A 15,907-nucleotide genomic window follows, 5' to 3' on the forward strand; every position below is an offset into this window, starting at 1 on the left:
ACATTCATTAAACATTAAATGTGATTTACCACCTAAACCTGCTCAGATTCCTCTCTCACCCATTCCAGACGGGGACTGTAAATGTGGTGTTGGTTCCACTCTGTCTGTCTTTCTCTCTCTCTCTCTCATTCACACCTTGTATTATGTTCAAGTGTACTTAATTTACCTCATCAAAGGTGGCCGTAATGACTCCATCAGCACTATTCAGTAATGCGCTTGCACCCAGACTGTTCAAAGAGTGAGTTACTGCTCATTAGCACGCAGATGTTTTTAAGTAGTGTAGCTGTGATGTGGGTAGCAGGTGTGTCCCACAGAATATGGGTGCTCAGGGAAAGTCTGGGCAGCGTGTTAATGTCCTGCCAAGTCTCATCTTTGTGACAAACGGGCAGCTAAGAGAAAAAGATGGCTTTGTGCTTGGATGTCTGTGGGACCTCACCTAAGCATCCCCTTTGTATGTCACTTCTGTTTCCCTTTGTGCGGATGTATACTGTTTTTACGACGGCGTTTTGTGAGATGTGGTGGTGTCTGTCCGTATTGAGCTTTGATTCATGCCTGCCTTTGGACGACTGCCTGAAACGACCTCCCTCCCTCCTTCCCTCTGGCATTTCAGAGAGGCAGCTGGGTCTGGTTGTGAAGAGACACCCTTGTGCCCTCAGCCCGCTCTTCAGGGCCACAGGACCCAAACACATATTGGGTATGCAGGGTGCCAGGCAGAGCGCACAAAAGCAGCACATTGTCAACAAGCCACCCTCTGTTGTCACTTTCACTCACAGGCTGAATATAAGCCATTGAAATGACAAGGTGACATGTTTTGGTCATGTGTTTTCTTGCATGATGCTGCATATGGAATGCGATACTTGTTATCCTTATCCCACATTACTGTATGGCTGTAGATATTCAAAGTATGGCTGTAGTGGGAGCCTGGTCTGTAGAGGCCTTAAAAAGTAAGTGGTATCAGTGAAGAATCCAGTATACAGGCAAAAAAGCAGAAATTAGAGGAAACTCAAGAAAATTAAGATCATTTTATTTTATGGTCAAATATAAAATGATGCATTATCACATTTCCAGTGCAGCTGCAATGGAACATAAACAGAAAAAGTTTCATAGATCAGCTTGCACAACAGTTGAGTAATCCACTAAGAACTGTGCTTTGAGATGCGTGTCTGCTTTCTTTGTCATAATGTTATGCAAGCATATCAGTCCTGCTGTCTCTAAAATGTCAAACGCATCGTGGGTAATGTAGGAAATGTGATTTAATTTGTGTTGTGCCAGCCTTTTTGTCATCCTGCCCACTTCAATTTACAGCACTTCATTTCAGAGCACCTGGACTGTATCACACATAACCTCTGTCACTGAGCAGCAACAGCAGGCAGCTTTATTCTTGCTGTGAGTGATGCTGTACTTTGCCATTTACCAGAAATAGTTTTTAATGGTCATAATCGTTAAACAAATTTAATGGCCCAGATGTCTTATTTCAAATATCATTGTGATTAATTATAAACAGCCGTAAAAGGAGACATTTCGAAAACTTAATTTTTTCTTTCACTTCATTTTCTCTGCCAGCAGTTATTACTTTAGCTGTTTATCAGCTGTCAAATGGAGCGTGAACCATCACGTTGGGGTTGTATGTTTACTCACATGAAGCTGAGTCTTAACTCAAGTGGGCATGTGAGGGCCAATATGCAAACAGACAAACTGCTACAGCCAGCTGTGTAGTCAAATCAAATCTGCACAGCCTGGTGTACGTTTCAATTTAGCTTCCAAATATTGAAATATTTACACTCTCTTGTAAGCACTCAGTGGGATTTTAACTTCGCTATTAAGTGTACTTACATAAGCACTGTTGACCTACTGAGACATTTGCACATCTGCACTGATGTTTATTTCCGTGTTGATGAGCGATCTGTGTGGGCATTCTTGCATCTAAGACATCACGCCCCTCAATCACTGTCATTTCCGTGGTGAAATAACTCCAGGAGGACAGGAAATGAAGCTTTCCCAGAGGTCACTGAGGCTGTGCTGGCCCAGAATGCACTGTGGTCCCAGGTTCACGTCAGTAGAGCATCACAGTGCTTCCCAGGACGGCTCTCATGGACATTGTTTCTGCAAATCTCTTCCAGCAAGAATATTGACTTGAGTCAACTGCAGCCGTTCCCCTTGCCCCTGTGTCAATAACCCTTTGGATGATTCGCCACCACCACATGCAAATATTATCCTTCAAAACATTTTGCCGCCGGATCTCTCAAAGGTTCGACTTAACAGAGAGTGAACTTTATATCTGTTTTCACATATTACCAAATACATTAGTGGGGGAGCGGAGTATCACACCTTTAAAGAGTCTTGGATGGAGCAATGTTTTTGCTTCTCTCTGAGCACAGATTTCTCAGCCTTTGCTACTTAGCAGTTAAGGAGGAAATAGAGAGAACAGAGGGCCAGGTGGGTAGATACAGGCAGGTTTAAAGAGACTGATCCTGCTGGTGAGGGAGGTTTGTGTTGGAAAGGCAATAGAGAGATAGAGAGTGGGAAAAAGGTGGAGTAAAGAAGAGGGCTTATACTCTGTCCTTACTTTAATACCCATTAGTTTGGCTTTTCATGTAATTACGTACACCCTCTTTGGTCCTGCCTACAGCCACATATACACATACAAAGCACAGGGTTACATGGAGGGAAAAAGTTCGTTTAGTTTGGTTGTTTCCCAACTAATGTGAATTAAAACTGAAACTCAGCTGACTTTACATATCAAGGTCTGGAGTTAGAAAGAAGCGAGTTCAACCTGCTCCTCATCTCTGCTTGAGGCTAGCAGCTCAAGGCTACACTGGCCACTATTAGCATAAAACACCCAAATCTCCAACTGCAGTTGAGCTGCATTGTGGGTAATGTAGACATCAGGTTTTGATAAGAAAGAAGAACATATGGAACAGGAAGATGATCTCTCTGGTTCTGCTGCACCATTTTGATTCCTTTGTGTTTTTAACTATCCATCATGAGTCTGACAATGTTATGAGAGCAATGCAATGAGCAGTGATTGATTAACAACATACCCTGTATCTGCTGCTGGCTTCATCAACGAGTCACAGGAGCCGCTATGGACACATGGCCCACTTGAGACTACGTCATCCACACACACACACACACACACACACACACACACACACACACACACACACACATAAACTGCTCCTGTGGATTTAGTGATCAACCTAGTTCATAAGAACCATTCTCTATGTGCCATTATATACACATTACAAATGTGCACTGTGGCCAGAGGTTTTATTGTTATCTCTGTGTATGTGTGGCAGTTTTATGTTTGTTGCCCCCTATTCAGCTCTTATTTTACCACAGTTACATGCTGGGCCTCACATCAAGTAAAATTTATTTGAGCTGAGAGTCGTGGTGATATATTGTATGACTTCTCTTCCAAACGTAGCAGACACCTGGGTCAACTAGTTTTAACCAGCACCTCTAAAGAACCTACTGGGCCCTTGTCCACATTCTGGCCCTTTATAGTAGAACAAGACATGTGAATGCGTGTGTGTGTCCCTGTGACTTGGGGGCAGGTGAGTGGGTGTTTGAAGGAGATGTTAAGTGAGTGTGAGTGTGAGTGTGAGTGTGTGTGTGTGTGTGTGTGTGTGTGTGTGTGTGTGTGTGTGTGTGTGTGTGTGTGTGTGTGTGTGTGTGTGTGAACTTGGTGATTAAATGAAGGGTTGAAGAGAGGCAGAGAGCACATGATCGCTTGAGATTGTGCGTGTGTGTAGAAGTGTTGAACATTGGGAAGTTTTTGTGGTCAGGCTTTGAGGGAAGGATGAACTCTTGACCGGCTGTCTGCCACACAGGGGTCACCCACAGTTCAGAAAGGCAGAATGTTTTGACTTTGTAGCTAAAATCTCAAACAACAAATCGGTTGGAATGAATTTCTGAATTTTGATTTGAGCAGCTGTATTAGTTTTCCACACTGTCCCTATCATTTAGAATATCGTGTGCCTCTGGTGGAAGGGTTTTAGGCTTTTTACATCAATGGACGTTACACGACCTCAGTGGTTTCTTTAAAGATGACTCACTCGCAACGTTGGTAATCATTTAATAACGTAGAAGTGTAACTATCTCAGGGCTTGCAGCCAACCTAGGCAACCTACATTGCCTTTAACCATCCTTGGCCCCGACTCAACACACATTGCAGTCATTTTTTGCTCCACTGTCACTTTTGTTTAGTCTTGTCTCATTCCAAGTTATAATCCCCACTTCTTTCTTTTGTCTGTCTGGAGAACTTAATGTGTGTGCGTGCGTGTGTGTGTGGTTGGCTCGGCCCCTGTATTGTTCAGCTCTGCCTGAGCTCATATCGTATGCAGCAGTTGTCGAGCACTCGCTGTCTTGAACGCAACCCCAGCGGGTTTTCAAGAATGCAGTGGTTGTTCCAAAAAAAGAAGAAAAAAAAGGTATGTGTGTGTGTGGGGGGGGGGGCTGCACGCCACTCGGCTGAGCGTGAATGTCAGTGGACAGGAGAAGACAAGAGGAGACTCCAAAGTCAGAGGAGATGGGATCCATTGATTCAAGTGCTCACTGGAGAGAAAATGAAAGATGGGGGAGGAGGAGAATAGTAGGATGTCAGCTTACAAGGTTTTGTTAAAACTACAGAGGATTAGTCACTGTTGAATATCCTTTAAGGAGCCATGCATGTGTGTTTGCGTGAGCGTTTCTGTGTGCACCGCATCTGTCTGTCCCTCCACTTCCCCCCGTACACGCACATGCACGCACACTGGTTTACGGTGCATAGGGTGCGTTCGTGGATGTGTGTGCGTCTGGCAAGCTGTCAGCAGACCAGCAGTAGGTCTGAAGACGGCAACGAGTGAAGCCTTGAATCCCGTCCACCCCTTTTGAACCCAGACTCCAAGAACAACATCTCTCACCCTCTGCTTTCCATACATTAATCATCAGGGATGTTGAGCTTAATTTCTCTTCCAGTATGAAGCCTCTCTCTCCCCCCTCTGAGGTGGCCCCACAATTCATGGACAGGCTTATGACTATTGCTGGCTTCTCTGCCAGCCAAAGACTTGACACTGTTATAAGATGAGTATCTTTAACAGTTGGATCAGTCCTGCCTTGCTCTGGTTCCAGTGTCTGTTTTACATCTGAATCAAGTCACATCTAATATATTGGATTTATTTTTCGCCACCTTGGTGTTGAGTGGAGGCCGAGACTGAAGTGTCGGCTAAAACAAGAAGCACATTGTCTGCTGAAAGGTTGTGTGTGTTCTCTATGATTTGAGTGCATTTTCAAGGACGGTTGTCTGTACGCAAGCATGTAGTATGATCTACTTGATCCCATCCAGGCGCTGCTGGGAATCAGTGGATTATATGTCTTTTGAGAGATTTAATGGTCATGCCGGGTGAAGTCTGTGTGTGTGTGTGTGTGTGCGTGTGCGTGTGAGCGCTTATGTATGCATGTACGTCTGGAAATCTGGGATTGATCCTGTGTGTGTAGGGGAGTATAGGAGTATAGGAAAATAATTGCATGATTTACATTTTTGCATCATGTTTTTTTCCACGCCTGCCTGAGCCAAGATGGCAGTGGGAGGGGATGGAACTTCTGACATCAAAACAATGTATCTGTTTCAATGAGTAGCAATAAATCTCAACTCTCAGACCCGCTCCCTCTTTCCTCGCTGTATCTCTCACTTTCTGACTTCGTCCTTCTTTTCTCTTCCTCTATTTGTCCTTGTCCTCCTCTCTCCTCTCCCTCTGCCTTTCTCTCCCTCTTACAAGCCCTCATTTGTTTGAAATAATTTATGAGGCCTATCAGGAATCTTATTGAGTGGGAAGGTCATTTACCATACGGCCCACACTGTGCTCACTAGATGTGACATCCCTCAAATGTTTACATGTCCTGCCTGTCATTCAGTAGGTCTGCTTCTATCCCAGAGAGGTTAATGACTCACTGCTTTCTAATCATTTCAGTTAATGAGGGTTGTCATCAGGAACTTTGATTAACTTTCAGTGTGAAATCGTAAAGTTTAATGTATTAAGAAGCTGTTCCTAATCTAAATGAATGCTGATACGATTAGTCTATGAAAGGGGAACTCAATATTTATACGCTTAAAGTTTTCTGTGGATTACCCATTCAGCATGTGAACAGTGGCTCTGGCTGAAAATAACTCCTCATGATATCACAAGGATGTCATCAGCATTATTGCTGCTTGCTGGTTGTGGACTACAACTTCATGACAGAAAGCCTGTGTTGAAAAATGTGGGCATTTACAAGGCAGGGAGGGTCTAACTAAGAGATGTTATGGGTTACATTATGGGAACTGTGGGAACTGGATTTAGTGTTTTTGGTGATTTAAGGAACTTAAAGTCAGTATATCTCAGACCGCTTCAGTTTTTCTTCTTTTTTTTGGTCTCTTTGCCTCTCCCACCTTTTTGAACTGCTACACTAAATCACTGGAGTACCACTTATATCAAATGCTGAGTCAACAGAACATGAGATTCACTTGTTAACAGTTACTGATTCCTGCCTCTCAAATATAAAAACTTGCTGTATCATCAGTTTCATACTGCTGTAAATGTGATACTTGGTTTTGGACTGTTGGTTGCACAAAACAGGTAAACTGGAGCTGTCACCTTGTGCTCTGGGATACTGTGATGGGCATTTTTTTTTCACTGAAATATCTCAACCAGTATTTGACGGCTTGCCATGAAACTTTGTACAGACCTTCATGGTCCTCAAAGGAGGAAGAAAAATTTTCACACATCCAGTCCTTTGGTTTATGAGCAAATACCCGCAAACCCAATGACATTCCAATCAGCCTTTGGACTCTGTTTTTAATGCTGACTGGCAAATGATAACATGATAAAATGTTAAACTAAGATGGCTAACATGGTAAACATTATATCATCAACTTGTTAGCATTGTTATTGAGAGCGTGTTAGTAGGCTATTGTTGGCACTGCTGTGCCTAAGTACAGCCTCACAGTGCTGCTAGGCTGGCTGCAGACTCATGATCTTGTTTTGTCATTTCATGCACAAAATGATACCTGTTTCGCCCCCACCTTTGTCTGATTACTAAAATGACTATTACGTATGTAAGTGTAGTATAGGGTTGTTTTTCAGATATTTTTTTTAGATAGACTATTTTTTTTAATCATTTTATATATTTATTTGAAAACTGACAGTGGAGACATGACAGATAATGAGAGGAGAGAGAGATGATAAATAACATGGAACAAATAGTTCCCAGTTGGAATGTGAACCAGGGAGGTTGCAATTCATGGTTGTTGCTGTCAGTGTGTGAAAAAAATATAAACGACTTGATGTCAATGAAATGAGCTGTAAGGCTGCACAGTCTTCACTTATTGCAACAATGCTTCCCCATTAAATAACATTTTCACACCATGCCCTCTAACTGTGCTCGTTTTCCTCCTTGCCTCTGTCAGGTTTGTCACACGCTTCATTGAGCTGGATGGCCTCACCTGCCTCCTCAACTTCCTGCGCAGCATGGACTACGAGACATCAGAGAGCCGCGTCCACACCTCCGTCATCGGCTGTATCAAAGCCCTGATGAACAACTCGCAGGGCCGCGCTCACGTCCTGGCCCACCCGCAGAGCATCAACACCATCTCACAGAGCTTGCGGACGGAGAACATCAAGACCAAAGTGGCGGTGCTGGAGATTCTTGGGGCGGTGTGCCTGGTGCCTGACGGACACAAGAAGGTGCTGCAGGCCATGGCGCACTACCAGAAATACGCTGCGGAGAGGACACGCTTCCAGGTGAGAGAAAGTGAAGTGATCTTTATCGAAGTGTAAACAGCTGTCAGTTTCCCTGAATTGTGGGTCATGTCTGATACTTACGGAGCCTTTGCTGGAGATGCGGGGCAGACAAGGACTATGGGAAAGGGCAGACTAAATATTTCAGAGTAATGCTCAAATAAATCAAGCTGTGGTCGTTTTGATAAGTTGGAGACTCGTGCTGTAGCGCCTCAGACTGTTTGCCTCGGGTCAAATCAACACACAGGCTATATTAAAGGTAGGTGAGGACATCCAGAGTTATGGAGGTCAGGGAATGTGTAATGCTTTAGTGACTAGCAGGACTAAGTCAACAAGCCACATCTCACACATCCCTCAGGGTGTGTGGTAAATCATGCCACCTCAGGCTAAGCTAACACCACAGGAGCTGAGTGATTCAGAACTTATGAGGCCTTTTAATGTTGGTTTGAGTTATGATTAAGCTGCTGAAGTATGTCGGGGGTCAGTGTAAGAGAAAGCAAAGGGTGTGAGAAGCAAGTTAATGGATACTCTTCAGTGCTGTGTTACATCAACTCAGTTCTGATGAATCAAAATTGTCAAAGTGACATGTCTTTTTTTCTCCAGCACAGTTGCTATCAGACGATTTAGGCGTCTAAAAATATTGTAGATCAGACATATACAGTTGATTGACTCTTTCATCTCTCCTGACCATTTCAGACACTGCTGAATGAGCTGGACAGGAGTACAGGCCGCTACAGAGACGAGGTCAACTTGAAGACAGCCATCATGTCCTTCATCAACGCTGTGCTGAATGCTGGAGCTGGGGAGGTCAGCGTGAAGGCCCACTTTCCTTTTTTGATTACACACTATCAACAAACACAGGCAAAACTTAGTTGAATATAGTGGGAAAAGGAGTCATGTCAATTGTTTAATTCAGTATTTTAGAGGTGAAAAAGTGATGAAACATTTAATTTATTGTATGTTACAAGTTTAAATTTCAAAAATCCACATCTGTTGTAAATGTATATTTGAACTTAAAGATTTAACATTTTTGGAAATATGTGCTTATTCACTTTAAGAGGTAGATGTTTGTACAGTAAATATGAAGCTACAGCCAGCAGCCAGTTAGCCTAGCTTTGCTAAAGGTTTGTGAATTCATAGCAATTTTATCATCCTGTCTTACTGTTAACTCTTATGTTGCCAGGACAACCTGGAGTTTCGACTCCACCTAAGGTACGAGTTCCTGATGTTAGGCATCCAGCCAGTGATCGACAAGCTGCGAGAGCATGAAAACGCCACTCTGGACAGGTGAGCATGAGACCTAATAAACAATCAACCAATTAATTATCATCACTTGCAGGGCAGGTTCACACACTCACCATTGCATTTGATATAAATCTTTAAGGTGATCTTCTCTATACAAGGAGAGGAAAATATATGTTGGTATTTATTGCTAAGACACGGTAAAGCACCTACTTACATCTCCAGCCTTTCATCTTATCATACTAGCAGCTATAGCACTAGATCTCCAACTCGGTTCCTTTCAAATATTCCCAGGGTGCAAAAACTGCTTTCTCCTCTTATGAGCCCTGGCCAAGGATTGAGTTGTAGAACAGCACTGCTCAAAATTAAACATGTTGCTATTTTTACATTTCCTTAGGCTATTTCACTGGACTCCCTGGAAGAAGAGATGTTACATATCTAAAGAAAAGATGAGAAAATGTTTGAGAGGTCAAACTCCCAATTAAATCTCTTATCAACAAACAGTTATAACACTTCAATGACAGATATCCAAATAGACCTATTGGAGATTCAGAGGGTAGTTTTGTGTCAGAACTTCTCTCTACAGTCCTACTGTATTTAACCATGTCCCCGAGACTCCAAACAGAAGTAATGCATCAGTTTAAAATGTTGACAAGCATTCATCGTTAAACTCATAAATCTCAGGCTGTTATTTCTCTCTCCAGGCATTTGGACTTCTTTGAGATGGTGCGGAACGAGGATGACTCAGAGCTGGCCAAAAGATTTGATATGGTGAGTAATCTACCATTAACCTTGGACAACAGTCTATTTTGTCATCAGATTATGATATCAGAGACCGCACCATTCTGCCTGTGTGGCTCAATTTGTCAGAAGTCAAGCAGAGCAACTATCAGATTCATTCACAAGTTTTTATCTGTTTCTTAACAGACCCATGTAGATACAAAGAGTGCCAGTGCCATGTTTGAACTGGTCAAGAAGAAGCTGAGCCACACAGATGCCTACCCCCACCTCCTCTCCATCCTCCAGCACTGCCTGCAGATGCCCTGTGAGTAACTGACAGATTTTTCTGTTTTCATGAAAACAAAAAAACCTCATCCCCAATTTACTGGGATTACCTTACTGTTTCTGGCCTTTGCCCTACCATCCAGATAAGCGTGGTGGTGGCAGCCTGCAGCACTGGCAGCTGTTAGACAGGATCCTCCAGCAGATTGTCCTACAGGATGACAAGGGAGAGGACCCCGACGTCGCCCCTCTGGACAACTTCAGTGTGAAGAACATCATTCGCATGTAAGTGGAATCTTATTATCCTCAACCAAAGTGCACACTTTACACACATACAGTATACAGCAGTGAGCACAGGACCACATAGCTTGGTTGGTCATCAACTTCAAAGGGGTTGTACGGTATATTTCCTTTTCTGATGCGTTTATATGAATGTATGTAAATGTCAGAAATAAAGCTTTATCTGAATCATCATCACATGATTATTTGCTGTCTTCAAACACTAATGCACTGTAAGTGGTGATCCAGGCACTATACTGTAATTCATACCAGTGCAAGAGAGAGTTACTGTAAATGCACTGTAGTTCCAGTGCTTCCTCCAAAGCCTCTTTAAAAGCTTCTCCTCGTCCTCTGAAGCTGTAAACACGCTCTCATTTCTGGAAAAATCTAATACATCCAATCACCATCACTTCGAACTCAGATCAAAGACAAGTCTGATATCATCATTATGCACTTTTATGTCAGAATGATCGAGGCATGGCTCAAAGGCAAAGAGGCAGTGGAATATCATGAGGTACGCATCGGAGCTTTGGTGTAGGGAAACATTTACAGTAAACCAGTAATCATGTGTAATAAGACTTGTTTTAACTCTCTCAGTCTGTTTTTCATTCTGAGCTTGTGTGCAAGTGATGGGAGTGGAGAATGTGATTGCACAGGGGGCCGAGGTGAAGCGAAGGTGGCAGCGAGGGGTTGTGGGCAGCATCGGAGGAAGCCATGCTCAGACAGTGAATTGGCTTGAAAGCGGAAGCTGGAAGATCAAAAGGAAATTTCTCTAATCACATTAAGCGGATAGGCCGGCCAAGTCAGCCATGTTTAGGTGCAGTGAAGCAATCGCTTGGCTTCATGCAGGAGACAACAGAGAGAAGTAATCATTTTATAAAGGAAAACCGAGCATTATGACTTGGAAGTAGATGTTTTGCATGTGTCATGGGCGCCGTTTACGCTTTCGCTCAGAGAGATTCATTTCCAAATGATCATTGACATTTGCTGGTTTTTGTGGTCTGGGTTTCACTGAGTTCTGAAACTAATCTGGACTTGTGTTCAGAAGACAAATACTGTGGAGTGTGCGGAGTGTAGGTAGTGTTAAAAGACGGCATTCAGAGCTTGTCCATACAGTACATTTGGTGTGTGTTTCTCCCTCAGGCTGACCTCAGTTTCTCTTTCTGATGTCCTGTCATTCTCCTCTTTCACCATCCTCTTCCTCATTTTTGTTATTTCTGAACCAAGTGACAGATCAGTGATGAATGTGTTTAGTCTCAGCGGTGAAAGCACCATAAGATATGTAGCGTGGTAAACCTTGGCCCCTGCTAGCTCCCACTTTGTTCACTAATTCAGCCACCATTGTTTGTGCAATCAGCACACTTAAGTGTAATCCTTTCCAGTAGTATAGAGAAAGTGAACCTGGACACTGCGTCTGAGCCCAGACGCTCATTACTGTCTATTGCAGATTCATCGCAGTGGTCAAAACCCTACCCCTCACTTTATATTACTGCCAAAGAATTGTTGTGTTTCCATAAACTCTCCTAGAGTAAATTACGCCTGGAAAAAGAGTGTATAAACTGAGATTTCCTCACTGTTTTGGCTCTGTGCCGGAGGCCCCGACAGTTTAGGGGTGAAAACATACAGTCTCGTGCAGTGGCGGCTCAGAGGGGGAGGGCAGATTTTTGGGGGGGGGGGTTGGGGGAGGGGGCGTTAAAACAACTGTTAAAACAACTGGGAGACAAAGTCATTCATCATCTGTGGTTACCATGACGACGGCTCTGACTACTCACACGTGTGCCTGACCCAAAGTGAACACTCATGTACAAATCATATTTTTCCACAGCGATGTAAAGGTATTTATTTGACTAGTCAACAATAAAGTCATTGTGTCTGTTTGTTTTAATGAGCTGGACCCAATGGATCGTTGCTCGAGCTGTAATTACAGCAGCCCAGACTTCGTAATCAAGTTCAGGCAGCCCTGTTCACTAACACAAGCAACTCAGAAGACCTAAATCTGATTAATGACCAATTTGCTTTTAAACAGCCTTGTGGATTTCCTCGTGTGAATTGATTGCAAGCATTTAAATGTGAATCATCACCGCAGTGAAGTTACTTTCTCCTCATTGGCAGTCCTATTTAAGCACTATTCATTTTCGGTAGTTCCTTCTCTCATTCTCTTCTTTAGTGTTTGTTTATACTCTGTGCTTAGTGACACTGAAACATGTCTATTCTCTCAACTCTAGCTATGGCCGCCACCGATGCTCAAGGTTTCTCTTTCCAGTCTTTATTCATCCAAATTAATTCCTCCAACCTTTCCATTCAATGATCTTCTCACTTTTATCTCATTCAGTTTTTACATGGTCCTCTCTGATTGTTTCACTATCAAAAACACTCATGTCTCAGTCCTAAATTTCATGTTTATATCAGAACATCAGTGTAACCCTGTTTAACCTAAAGCCTCCAGAACTAAATGCCAGAATTCATAACTCTGAATATAACTGATTTTCAGCCATGTTGGATTTATTTTAATACTTATGTTATATTATGCAGCTTAAAAAAGCAATCTGCACCAACCCAGTCAGTGCTGGAAATGAATCTGACTCCCTCTCACAAAAAAGAAAGTCAGTGATTAAACTCCCTCAAAATGTTGAGCCTTGACTTGGTTGAACTGCAGTTGACTCCTATGTGCAAGCTTTTTGTGCAGGACTGTGCTCAGTTTATCTGTCTGTTTGTGTGTTGGTTCTTATTTTTGTCTCTCTGCTCCACAGGTTAGTCAATGAGAATGAGGTGAAACAGTGGCGAGACCAGGCAGAGAGGTTCAGGAAAGGTAATACTTGTTTGACACACTGCACTCTGCAGGTTAAAAAAGAAAATGCATCATTGCATTTTATCTCCATCTCTATTAACCAGTTTTTTAAAAATTACATTTGCCTAGAAATCATTATCCACTGCTTGGTATACTACCTGTTCCTGTTCCTGTTTGCATTATGTTGTGCGAATGTGCATCATGTGAACAGATTTTCTGTCCCATTGTTTCCTTTTAGATCATGTAGAGCTGTTAGGTAAACTAGAAAGGAAGGAACGAGAGTGTGACACTAAGACCCAGGAGAAGGAGGAGATGATGAAAACTTTGAACAAGATGAAGGACAAGCTACAGCGTGAGGGTGTGGAGCTGCGCTCAGCCAGGGAACAAGTCCTGGATCTATCGTCACGCATCAATGACATAGCTGTGAGCAGCTTTGCTTTTTATACTGTCTGTCTTACAATATGACGCACAACACACTGTACAAGCCAGTAATATATTGTTCTGTAGTCATGTAGCTAAGTGTTTGTTTATCTTGTTAATAAGAACTGATATTGAATTTGATTTTTATATTTATTTTTTACTTTGAATGTACTTATTGTAAGTCAAGCAGGACAATGTAATGTAATGTTATGTTAATGTTATCATAACTTTATCTTTTTTTCTCTCCAATAGGGTGGCAGTGTGTCTTTCCCGCCCCCTCCTCCACCTCCCGGCGGTCCCGTGGCGCCACCTCCACCGCCTATGATTGCTGGCTTCCCTCCGCCTCCTCCTCCGCTGCCATTTAGCTGCCCGCCTCCTCCGCCGCCTCCTCCCCCACCCGGCGCCCCGCCTCCTCCACCGGGAGCCCCTCCCATTTTTGGAGCCCCACCTCCCCCTATTTCCTCTTCCTTTAACTCAGCGACCACAATGCGCTCCAAGTCCATCCCTCAGCCCTCTCATCCGCTGAAGTCCTTCAACTGGTCGAAACTAGGAGAGGTGAGAGAACATTTGGGTTCTTTGACTTTAACATCGGAGGATTAGGCCCCTACAGATCTTATGATAGTATGAGCATGGTTAGTCTGCTGCATTTACGTTTGTTCTTTTAGCTGATATAATTGCAAACAAAGTCAAAGCATCTGTTCACCCTGATTTCAGTACAAAAACAGCACAAAGTAAGTACTTTCAGTGTTAATCAGTGTTTAAATGTTAATCTCTTATGTCCCTTTACCCCCTTCTAGAATTTGATCAATGGCACCATCTGGAGTGACATTGATGACCTGAGAGCCTTCAAGATTCTTGACCTCAAGGACATAGAGAAGATGTTTTCAGCCTATCAGAGACAGCAGGTTTGGATTTGTTAGCAAGTGGAATACAGCATTCTGGAGTATGGTTTAATGACTTGAGGTTCTGTGTGTGTGTGTGTGTGTGTGTGTGTGTGTGTGTGTGTGTGTGTGTGTGTGTGTGTGTGTGAGCGTTAACATATAGACATAGAAATCTGTTATATGCCTGTGTGAATAACTGTTAGAGTTTGAATTTTGCCTTGTGTGTGTAAGTGAGAGTGTGTGTGTGTGTGGCGAGCGGAGGGGTGGGATGTTGTAAGAGGACTCTTGACAGTGCCAAGGGTCCAGCTCCAGGCTAACATGAGCAGCTGTTCACTGCTGAATGCCTTACTGTAGAGTTGCCACAGAGCTCAAGCTTTGCCCTTGTATCTGCAGAGCGTTTATGTGAGAAGTGGCGAACTGACTCAGTCCTCATGGGCTCATGAATCAGGGCAACAGAGGAAACAGTCATCACCACTGAAGTCATGAGGGGTGATGATACAGGAAACCTTTTCCTGAAGCTAGTGCGCTAAAATAAAGAGGCAATTCACTAAATCATGTTGAACCACCGACTGACTAATAGGATAATTGCAGTATGCACGCCTTTGGGGCAATACCATACAGTACATAGCAATTACTTCTCTCTGTGCTACAAACTAATTACATACTTCTTGTCATGTGATAATATTGGGTGTAGTTGCATAAATTGATATATTTTACCACCTCAGATGGGTTTAAGTGGAATGTTAATGGGCCCTAATTAGTTTCTAGTAATCACAGTTGGCCCAGTGGAAGAGCCATACATAATCTCTGTAAAGACATTATACTTTTTTACTTTTTACTGCCATGCTTAAAAGCCTCCTGACAGCTAAAAGTACAAGTATTCTTTGCAGGCTTTTATTTAAGAGTAATGGGTCATTTGAGGCTGTTGCTGACAGTGATTTACTGTGGGTATTTATTTATACAGAGCAGGTTTTTATTGGCACAGGCCAACGGTTAAATGCAGATCTCTATGGATATAGCCACATAAAAACCCAAGATCTTCCTGGCTTTGACAACTCGGTTCCATTTGGCAAGAGCAAGATTCAATTCGAGTGGACAATATTGCAATGTTTATTCATGGCATAATTGCTTTTTTAAGCTTGTCATCGGTCTTTCTTTCAAAATGGACTTTTGTTTACATTTGCCCTCTGTAGGATTAGTTACTGCACTCATTTTTCATGTTCTTATTTTTGCATGTCAGGACAGATGTAGATGCAATCAAAAGAATACATTATAACAATTGTGACCTCTTTAAGACAGAAACCAACATAGAACAGAGCTAAATAGCTTCTTTGTTCGCCTATGCAACACAGAGATATCTCAGACTTTTAGTGTATAGATTTCATGAGCTCCTGATGACTTGGACAGTAGATGATTATTGTTTTTCTCACAGAGGGCTTCCCAGCTTCAGCTTGTAGTGTGCATAGTTATAGTTCTTTGCTCTAGCCACCACTTTTTTTTCTGCTTGAAGTGCTAATCTTTGCATGTGTTTTCAATTT

At 42.8% G+C, this 15,907-nt stretch overlaps 1 protein-coding gene across 4 annotated transcripts in view; it reads left to right on the forward strand.

The window, feature by feature from the left end:
* Positions 1–15,907, forward strand: part of daam2 (dishevelled associated activator of morphogenesis 2) — a 93,852-nt gene that overhangs the window by 59,259 nt on the left and 18,686 nt on the right. For all 4 annotated transcript variants that reach the window (XM_018695103.2, XM_018695102.2, XM_018695101.2 and 1 more), the window contains 10 exons: positions 7,427–7,760; positions 8,454–8,564; positions 8,941–9,044; positions 9,704–9,770; positions 9,927–10,044; positions 10,148–10,286; positions 13,031–13,089; positions 13,307–13,491; positions 13,741–14,043; positions 14,286–14,393. In XM_018695103.2, coding sequence (XP_018550619.1) covers positions 7,427–7,760; positions 8,454–8,564; positions 8,941–9,044; positions 9,704–9,770; positions 9,927–10,044; positions 10,148–10,286; positions 13,031–13,089; positions 13,307–13,491; positions 13,741–14,043; positions 14,286–14,393 — 1,528 coding nt within the window. The remainder of the gene's footprint in view (positions 1–7,426; positions 7,761–8,453; positions 8,565–8,940; positions 9,045–9,703; positions 9,771–9,926; positions 10,045–10,147; positions 10,287–13,030; positions 13,090–13,306; positions 13,492–13,740; positions 14,044–14,285; positions 14,394–15,907) is intronic.

Source organism: Lates calcarifer, linkage group LG19 (assembly GCF_001640805.2).
Source record: "Lates calcarifer isolate ASB-BC8 linkage group LG19, TLL_Latcal_v3, whole genome shotgun sequence".
NCBI classification, from domain to species: Eukaryota; Metazoa; Chordata; class Actinopteri; family Centropomidae; genus Lates; species Lates calcarifer.